This window comes from Dermacentor variabilis, chromosome 3 (assembly GCF_050947875.1).
Source record: "Dermacentor variabilis isolate Ectoservices chromosome 3, ASM5094787v1, whole genome shotgun sequence".
NCBI classification, from domain to species: Eukaryota; Metazoa; Arthropoda; class Arachnida; order Ixodida; family Ixodidae; genus Dermacentor; species Dermacentor variabilis.
The window spans coordinates 205,195,576-205,205,681 of record NC_134570.1 but is presented as its reverse complement, the minus strand read 5'-3'; the positions used below and the strand labels follow the sequence as shown (position 1 = coordinate 205,205,681).

General features: G+C 48.5%; 1 protein-coding gene across 1 annotated transcript; it reads right to left on the bottom strand.

Moving 5' to 3' along the window:
* Positions 1 to 2,238: 2,238 nt before the first annotated feature.
* On the bottom strand, positions 2,239 to 5,434 carry LOC142574999 (membrane metallo-endopeptidase-like 1). The gene is made up of 2 exons (XM_075683975.1): positions 5,363 to 5,434; positions 2,239 to 4,353 (listed from the first exon to the last, which is right to left on the bottom strand). Exons 1-2 carry the CDS (start codon positions 5,432 to 5,434, stop codon positions 2,239 to 2,241), a joined length of 2,187 nt encoding a protein of 728 aa, XP_075540090.1.
* Between the last annotated feature and the right edge of the window lie 4,672 nt (positions 5,435 to 10,106).

Sequence of the window (10,106 nt, the reverse complement as noted above, 5' to 3'; positions counted from 1 at the left end):
TTACAAGATGAGCAGAGGTCAGTTATGGAAAAAGCAGGTCTATGAAGGTAAAAAGTTATGCGGGGAACTCTACAGCGAACGCTTGATAACGTCACCTTGGCGTGAAAATCATTTGCTCGTGTTTCACCGAAACTGTAGATGTCGAAAATCATGTGCGGAAAGTATAGATGATTCATTGTAATTCAGTCATAAAAGGCGCTTAAATGTAGCTCTTTTTTACAAAAGAGAAATCAGGGAGAACATTTAAGGCCGGACATTTTAGTGATGACGATGCGAGCGACTCGGCTGATTCGTGTAAAGAGATTCCAGTGTGACCATCCCCTGCACCTTCTTTTCTTGTTATTTTTTCCCACGCTTTTTATGCTCTTGACAAAGAATTGGAGTATTCAAGTTTATCTTCGATCACTTGTCAATTAGCTCAACGTATCGTTTATTTCATGAGCCTTCGCTTTCTCGTCGTCAGAGCTGCTCGCGCCTGAACACAAACAACCAACTAAGCGCACACGTTCACGGTAATGCACATTTTACGCGTTGCCTTGTCGCCCGGTGCCTTTGTCCGTGAAACTCCAAAAATGCGCGTGCACCGCCCCCCCCCCCCCAGCTTGCCATAAGAGAAACCTATCGACGAGACGCTTTATTTTCGAGCCATTCGCAGTTTGCACGGATGTATCAGCTGCGAAACCCTATTGCTGTTAGCAGCAATTTCCATGTATAGAAAGCTTTGAAGTGAAGCTTTCTTTGCCTGCTATTCCATGGTTTCGCCTCGGTCGGTCGGTCGGTCGGTCGGTCGGTCGGTCGGTCGGTCGGTCGGTCGGTCGGTCGGTCGGTCGGTCGGTCGGTCGGTCGGGTCCTCGCCCAACCTCCAGCGCAGCGCACCGACGCTCTAACCATTAGGCCGAGACCGCACGCACACATCCCTCGTGCCAGCACAAACTATAGCTCTTCGAGATGATAGCCGCACGCTGATAATGATGATGATTGCCATGCTGTGGCACATGCCGACAATGGACGATCGGCCAGGAAGTGTCCCGGTACATTCAGAATTAATACGAAGATATTGAGAAAACACATAACACACGATTAAGTCATGTCGCGTTGCACGGGCGCGTGATCAGAACACATGCGCGCGCCAGTTTTGTTTACGCCAGTGTGTCAGGAACGGTGTGGTCAAACTTGTAGCGTTTCGCGACGCACTTCCCATAGATTCCAATATGTGCGTCGGACCTGCATAATGTCTCGTACTAAAGCATGTTATCTTTAACTTTCACTCTGCTGGCTTCCTGTCGGCTAGGCTGCAATCAACTCTGTTTTCCTAAAACCACAGTAAAAGAACGCGCGCACTGCATTTGTATTTCAGAATTCACAGAACACGTCAACATAAACGTATCCTGCATCTCTAAATGTTCCGACAAACTAAAAGACAATGTGAATTAACGAGTGTGAAATACGCACGCGTTCATTGCGAGTGCTAGAGCACCGCGAGGTAAAAGTATTCCTCGCATAAGCCCGCAGTTTAACATGTATTCACCGAATGCGTATGAACGTATTATTCGCCGCCTCTGAACGTAAATCCGACGATCACACATCTATAAGCTGAGACGAGGAATCAGCTACAGTTATTATTCATTGGATACTAATACAGTGTTCATGCATACAATAACTCTGTTTGCCAACAACATATGTGTGGGTCAATCTATAGCCATAACAACTTCCACTTTACGGAGAAATCAGTACATATAATCAGATTGAATTAAAGAAACATTTGAAACAGTTTACAAAATTATAGCTAGGCACCAACCAGAGCGTTTGGCAGCACGAGATTGCAAGGAAAATGTGCACCAACGAACATCCCCGACGAACATTTCAATGACGTGTTTTGCAAGATTGTTCAGCTATTCATGATTCAACTTGTTTAATTACGCATAAACGCACAAGCATTAACAGTATTCCTCATCACAAACAGTTCTGACAAAGCGATATAATTTCTGTAGGTATCGGCATGGAACTATAGTGTCGACAACAGCGCAATAATAATCATGAGGCACGAGAAGAATAATAGTTAACCTAATCGAAGGCAACTCTGACCTCAAATAATAAGTAAAAATAAAAGATGAAGCTTCATTAAATACTATCTATGTACAGAAGTTCTATGTGCAAAGTTCTTTTTGTAGCTACCTACAAAGTGATTTTATGTTAATGCGCCATAAAGGGCTGGAATTTATTGTATACAAATCTAATTCAGGCATACACGCACTTGGGGTACGTGTTCATGCTTGAACCAAAGGAACAAGAAAACGTCTCAGAAAAAGGCTCAAAATTTTTCACCGCCACATCACACACCCTAGACTGGGTCGTTTTGGAAGAACCAACGTAGCAGCTACAGTGGCACATGGTGGCGAAAAACACTTGTTTCGGCGTACAGCAAGGGAGTCCCTTGAGCGGCAGGTCTGCCGCCTCGTCTCTGAACCGGATGTAAGCCGTGTAGGCGACGTCGAGAGCGGGTACTTCCGGAAACGCGAGCCTGTTGTCGATGTGTTGACACCACGAGGCGTTCCAAAAGGCGCACGCTGTTGTCATCGCATCCGACGGCTGCATCGCGACGCCTCCGTGTAAAAGATGCTCCAAATCATCGAGCGCTTCGAAAATTGCTTGCGCGTAAAGAAAGCCCACGCCTCCGTATATCATTGCGCTCGTGGCCTCGCGGTAGTAGAACGGAGCACTGACGGCCATCAACGAGACCGACATGGTGTTCAGTATCGGGTTGTACGATATCATCTGGTCCGAGCCTGCCTGGTAGATTTTGGAAGCGGCTACGTAGTCGCGGCTGCCAGCGGCCACTGCTGCACTGTTGTTCTGCAACTGCAAACGACTCCACAGCCACTCGCCCAGAAAGCCGTCCCGCCCTCGGTAAGGCTGTCCGTAGTACTCTGCGAAACCACCTGGCCGTCCAAAGTCTTCCTCTGGCCAGATGACGGTGGACATGTCTTCGAGCACACTAGAGAGCGCTATCTTGCTTGTTTGGCTGAGCTTGGAGTGGGAACGTAATTTTTCGATGGCAACGATGCGGACGCTTTCCAGGTGCCTGGCGATGGAAAGCCTTTCGTGAGTCGAGAATAGCGCCTTGTGCACCGAAGCGAGCAGCACGTTGTAGGTCGCGTGAGCGTGGTCGAAGCAGATGATTTGTCGCAAGTGCATGCTGTCTGAATGCTTGTTGACTGCGGAAAACAGGTCACTGCTCGCCACGGCGCCGACGGACTGCACGAACCACCAGATAGTGTGAAAAATTATGTCCTGCGCCGTGTACCGCGCGAAGATTGCGCCGACCGCTTTCAGAAGTCCTCCGTTCGTAGCCAGGAGCAGATCGTTCGCCGTGACGTTGTGGCTGGGGCTGTAGAGGGACTGAAATGCTTGCACCCAGTCCTCGGCAGCCAGTTTCCTAACTATGGCCGGTAGTGTTCGGATTTCTAAAAGCCTGGGTGTCCTGTGCAGAGCTTGGGAAACGGAGCTCAGGTTACTGAGCACTTGCGTCTGCATGCCACCGCTTCTGGTTTTCAGAAATATCACGAACGACTGCGACGGAGGCCGGTATTTAAATATTCTTGTATTGAAGTAGCTCAGGTAGATTGGATAGGCGTCGGCGTAGCGCAGTAGCGTCTTATGGAAGACCTGCCATGTGGACACCAGTCTGGAGGGGCTCAAGATAACGGCGCGGTCTCTCTGAATATGCGCCGTAGCCGGAAGCATGCGGACGTGAAACCACAACGGCAGGGCCCACAGCACGGACAGTTCGAGCAGCAGTCGCAGGGCGCGCGCGTAGTCGGCGACGGGCGTTTCAGGCTCCTCGTCTTGAGTGGGCCAGGCGAAACTGGTGCTGTCCACCATGGCTATAAGACTGGCTACTGCGTCATTTTCTTCGGCCGCATGCCGCATACACTCGCGCATCATGATGAGCGGCCTGTTGACTACGGCGTCACGGTCGAAATCGCCAAGGCTCATCTTCTCAACTTGCAAGATCCACTCTAACGCGGCCTGCCTGGAGACAGTATTGGCGAAGTCAGGATCGCCGGTCTTCCAGCCGGAACATACAAAGCGTCCAAAGCTTTCGCAGGGCGACGGGCTGCGTCCGACGTCGATTCCTAGAGTGCGGACGTGACGGATGCAATCCCGCGAGGCGCAAACTCTGGGCTTTTCGCTGCCTTTCATCCGTCTACCCCCGAGAAGGAGCAACACGAACATCACAACGACTACGAACAGAAGCACAGCCGCCAGGATGGCTAAGCTACCAATGCGCTCCATGATGCTGGTCACTTTTTCCCATGAGAAGAGTTGGACTAGGGATCCAGTGCGACGCTTCTGCAAATTGAAAAAAGAAACAAGTTGGTTGAGACTCCACGTGAGTGAAAGAAACTGAAAGCTCTAACTAGTAACGCAGCTAAGTATTACACAGACTAAGAAAAAAGCAGCAAGGTTTACCGACTTTATTCGCTCTTATTTACTCAAGCTTGATGAGCAGAGCTTTAATTATGGGAACAGAATTTTGAGTCACTGCTTGACTGAAACATACGGGCGTCCTTTAATAGATGTTGCAATAAATAATCACGATAGTCTTACTTAGTGCATAATTACAAGAATGTTACTACAAAGCTTTCGGACATATTCAGAAAAATTCTAATGAAGTGTTTCTGGCTAATATGTTCCGTACTAATAGTTTTAAAAATTTTACCAGATCGACAAGACGCGGCGTCTGCATCACTACGCAATACTCCTTTATTTCACTACCTTGCTCTAAACGTGTAAACAATGATTTTAGGCCAGTATGAAACTATTAATTGAAGTGGTCCTAACTGTGAAATCATGAAGCGAAAAATGTCTTATTGGGAACAGAACGCAAGCGCTTTTGAGGGTGCATATTGCTCTTATTTTTGGCTTTCCACTGATGTGGCTACGCGTAGTTAGAGCTCAGCGATACCTTCCGAGCTCAACTCATTTACTGGGAAGTATCATTCTCCCACTGTGAAGACCGCCACCTTATCTTTTGCTCAAGGATTTTAGTGAAACCGCCTACTAAAAAACAAAAGATGCATTCACACAAACATGAATGATGAGAACATACACAGGCGCTGAATTGCAACTATAGGTTTACTGCTCAAAACCGCGCTCTTCAACTTGTACTCGCGACGCTAGTATCTCGCGCAACCTGTGGAGTTCTCGCCTACTCGCTGACGAAGCAGCGCGTCCAGAACCTGAAGGTCTTTTAGAACGAGGTTCTCTACGTTATAATGAGACTACCGCGTCACACGTGGCTGGATTACCTGCGCTACTATGTGCAACATCGCTGCTAGAGCACATAATAGAGGGTCACCGTGCTGAAACGAGCTTCGTCGTCGGTCAACATGCCAGGATCGTGCGCTCCTGCCCGCTCTTGGGGAGACATCGTACCCGCAGCTAGAACCTGCACCGCTGACGCCGCCATGTCAAATGGTCGACTCGCAACCTCTACTCAGACGCACGGATCCCCGTCGTCACCCTGAGCGCAGCAATTAAGCGAACCGACACGTGAAGAGCCTTGCTCGGTGTCGAGGCTGCTCGCTTTTGCGCGGGCGCTGCCTTCCAAATCCCTACCGACGTCACACGTGCCACAGTTGGGCTTCGCCGTATTGATTTGCTATCGACACTGCCCCAGGAATAAGACTTTGGATACCACAGACCTCCGGACGTCTCGGCAGCTGAACTACCAGCGATCGGCGACGCCCTGATATGAGCCCTTGAGAAACTCCCGGACGCCAGTGCAGAGATCAATGTCTACACGGACAGTCAGGAGGTGGAGTGCGTATTGCGTGTGTCTCTCAACGATCCCATTGGCACAATAATTGCGGAAACCAGAAGACGCCTGCGCACAGCTCACGGTATTGATGCGCGTGGGTCTCCGGCCACTGCGGTGTACTGGACAACGAAGCGGCGCACGCCGCTTTCGTTGTCCAGCACACTGCCAACGGACCTGCCTAGAGCTTGTCAGTTGTTTTTGCGCAAGGCCCCTAATGGCGCGGCACTGACGACGCGCTGGCTTGCGCATGAAGAAAGAAGAAAATTCTTAGAATACGATATGGGGCTCACTGGCATCCTGTACAGACGCGTTGCCCTGCATGCAACTCGACGACTGCACTAACGGTCCGGCAACTGTTGTGAGGCTGCCCGAAGTTCGAGGCCCTCTCGCCGAAGCACCGAGACCAAGTAGCTAGCTACGCAGAGGGGATCTGTCTGTCGACTGAAGCCGGCAACGTCCGGCACGTAGTACGTCCTTGCGGCGCATCCTAAGTATTGTGTAGAGCGGGGCACCTCTCGAGGGCTGGCTCACGCCATTTCACAAACCCCATATCCCTTCTGCCTTTTAGGCCAATGAGCCATGCTAGTAAATAAAGATTGATCATCATTTCGTCTGTTTAGTGCGTAATTATTGTGAGGTGGCTTCGGTGGTTAGAGTAAAAGGTTCCGCGAACTTCTGATAAGTAGGTACATTTTCTGCTGCCATAATTGTGTACGACAATGTCCAAGCACGTGTACCTGCTTATCAGAAGGCCAACGTTATGGCCAACGTAATGGTAGCATTTTCTTATATTTTTTTTACGTTTTGTGTAAATAAATGCCCAAGCCGTCGAGCATGAGAAAGTATAGTGTTTAAGGTAGGGCCTTCTTGCTTTTCAGGCCCTAAGGATTGTTTTGAAGACCCCGCTTCGGTATTAATCAACTTTGAGGACAAAGCTTCTACACAATTGATATCACGAATAGGGTGTCGAACCGGATTTTCTGGGGGTTTGGTTCGGGTTCGGGTTCAAGCCTTTCGGGTTCGTTTCTGAGTTCGGTTCCCGAGCACCATTCCGTTCCGGTTTGAACCGGTTCAAGCGGGTTCAAACGGGTACGGAGAAAAAAAAAGTGGTTTTTTTTGTTTTACTCTTTTAGTGCTACGTTTTTGTTTTCCTGACACATTGGTATAAAAACCAATCCATAATGTAGGTTTCTTTTTGTAAATGTTCTGACTTTGCTAACCATTTTCCATGGGAGGCCAACGATTACAACACTAACAGAAGCGAAATAAAACGTTCACAGGGACACTTAAGGCTGCCTAAGTGTGTGAATGTGACAGCGTTACTCTTTATGGCCAGAAGTTTATTTTTATAATTTATTTTAGTTCCGCATAAAACAAAATTTTATGGTATTCTTGGCTCATAAACCCGCAGTTTCATGCCCCGCAGTTGTTTCCCTGAGGAAAACTACAACAATGGGTCCACGTAGCCGCCGCGTCGCCGCCTTGTGCTCCGCTCTCCTCGGCGACCAGAGACCTCGTCTCCTGATAATTCACTCTCGCCGCAATTTCCTGACAGGCACGCAAGTAGCCAGTGGGCAGCGCCCCGGTGCCGCCGGCGCGCCCTTCTGGGCCGCCGGTGACGGGCCGTTCCCCAAATCATGCATCCTCGATCGGGTTCAGGCTGACAGGCAGGCAGCCTACTGGCAAGCCTCTTTGGCGGGCAGCCAAATTCTCTGGGCAGCAATGAACGAAAAGATGGCGTACGGGCAGTCCGCCATCTATTTTGGTACCATCAAATGTCGTCACAAACACACACAGAGGTATTTTCACTCAAGGAGGCGAGTAATGCTTTCGCATTGAAAAAAGATATGGTTGGTCTGCTACGCTTTTCATGTGCCTATAGTTTCAAGGGTGTTTAAGCTTTAACGCGAAAGCAGCAGTGCTAGAAGTCAAACAGTGCCCGGCGTCGGCGTCAGCCTCCAGCTGTCAAGCGTGGAAGGTCGCGTTTAGAGGGATTTCATTCTCCTCACCTTCCACCTGCTAACAGACCAGTTAGAAGGAAGGAACGGCTATAATGACTATCTGACTATAGAGGAACACCGGCGATAGCAACTTGCTAATGACACTTCAGCGACAGGTGACAGCGATTGGGTTCCAGTAAAGATAGCTTAGTGAAGTCACAAGCAGTGGTAGTGGTCGCTGGTACTCTAAGGCTGCAGAACGGTAGCACAAACGAAGAGAAGGTATTGAAGAATGTTATCGGATTTCCTTCGCATAGAACCAGTTTATCGTCCCTCAATTTTTTTCTTTCAGTTTAGTTGGTTCCTATAAATACTTGCTTCGAAAACTCTTGGTTGAATAGTAAATATCCATTCGGCAATCATTTATTAACTTCAGTGCGAGATGTCAGTCTTTATATCGATGTCAGTATTTCAATAACATTCCGGTTGTCTGAAAACTTTCCGCTTTTTTTTGCGCAACTAGATTTTCTGATTGCGCGAGAGGAATAGTGCCGCAAAACTTGCAAATGCCAGGGACCTCGAAAATATCCAGATTTGTCCGACCCACTAATCCACCTTAACCGGCTGGCTAATTTCTCTCAAATTAATCAACACACCAATCCCACTAATTCACACTAGCACACCGACTCATCGCACTAATCCACCCCAGTCACCAGCATGTTTATTCGAGCCACTTAGCCTTTTTCATATGCGCGCCGACTTCTTGTAACAGACGGTGGCCATAAGAGGCTGATCACTTGATAAAAATCAACCTGTTCATTACGACTTATGATGGTTTTATCAGGACGCGCACAGCGTGGACGAACAATGCTGCCGCATTATCTCTCGGCAGCGTCTCCCGTTTTCCTCAACAATGAGCAAATAAACTTATCTCTTTACCAGACTGCTGTGCTCAAAATCTACGTTCAAGGAACCGGTTCCGCACAGTTCTTTCGATTCGTTCCGGTTAGCGTTCAGTTTCCACCGAAATGGAGGAAGAAATAGGGGCTCGATTCTGTTCCGGTTCCGGGCAAAGATTCGCCACCACTATAAGGGTGGAGCGCAAAGCCTTGTAGAATCACGGGATGTACAACAAGAGCAATAGCTATCTCGTACCACTGGCCGCGACCGCCATCTTCCGCCGTACTTGCGAACGGCCTGCATGTTCTGCCGGGTTATGCAGCTCTGCGATCGTCGCCGTGCGATTGTTCGGGACTCGAAAATGCAAGTCGCCTTCAACGCCGATCAATTAATGAATAGCAAACTTCGATGAGCCTTCACGAATCACTGCAACCACGCCTGCTGAGCTATACATTCTTGGATGGCCGTGTGGGCGGCATTCTGAGGAGCCGTACTGCCTTAAAACCTAAATGCCAAAATTTCTGCCAATACACCTTTCGCGGTGGAGCGTGCTTCACACCTTAGCTAAGTACCCTAAACAATTGCTCGCACGCTCTGAAATTTTCAACTGAAGTATCTTCAACAACCTTGCATTGCATTTCAAGCCGGCATATTTTCTGCGTCCCCAAGAAAACGCGTCTCATGTGAAAAAATGAAGTGCTGATACTAGGGCCCTTTATCCAAGCTGACAAAGCTCCATGCACCCATGTAATGAGCACAGTGGTTGCACCACTCGCGTTGTATTCTCGCTTGAGCGTTCAGATCCACGCGAACAACATCAACATCGATTTGAATACTAGTGGCAACGCTTGTGGATAAGTTTTTTTCTTCAACCCATGGCGATGGTTAAGCTGGGAACCACAAGGTGACCAGATCACAACAAAAATCAGTATGCGTCGTCAGTGAGGATAATAGTCCTCTCAGCGTAACGGAACGGAAGGACGGAAAGACGGGACGCAGAAAGTAAAACCAATTTCGAGGACTTCACTTCTGTCGAAGTAATTAAACAAAATTACAGTGCGAAACTTGTTTGAGAATATGTCGTTAGGAGCGCCCCGTCTTAATTATGGCAAATAACAATTTACACTGTGAAAAAAAAACGACTGGCGCTTGAGGATATCTCTATTCAAGTTTCTCATTCTTATTCGGGGAGATTCGTATTTAAAAAGCAATGAAAGGACAATGAAAGGTGGAGAAGAGGGGAGAAGGGCGACGACGTAAATGATGCCCCAGAGAATAAAATAAATTTAGGTCTTGATATTTTTTATAGCAAGGGGTCATTCGTCAGCATCGTAGCACAGAAGAGCCCCGTTCATCCATCTGTCTGTCTGTCTGTTCGTCCGTCTATCTGTCTGAGCGTTCGTCCATGGCTCCGTCCGTCCGTCCATCTGTCTGTCTGTCTG

Bases quoted from the DNA above. Each gene is read 5' to 3' on its own strand.
- LOC142574999 (XM_075683975.1), bottom strand. From the start codon at position 5,434: ATGTCTCCCCAAGAGCGGGCAGGAGCGCACGATCCTGGCATGTTGACC. The intron at 4,354-5,362 runs GTGACCCTCTAT...TTCAATTTGCAG, and splicing joins ACGAAGCTCGTTTCAGCACG to AAGCGTCGCACTGGATCCCT.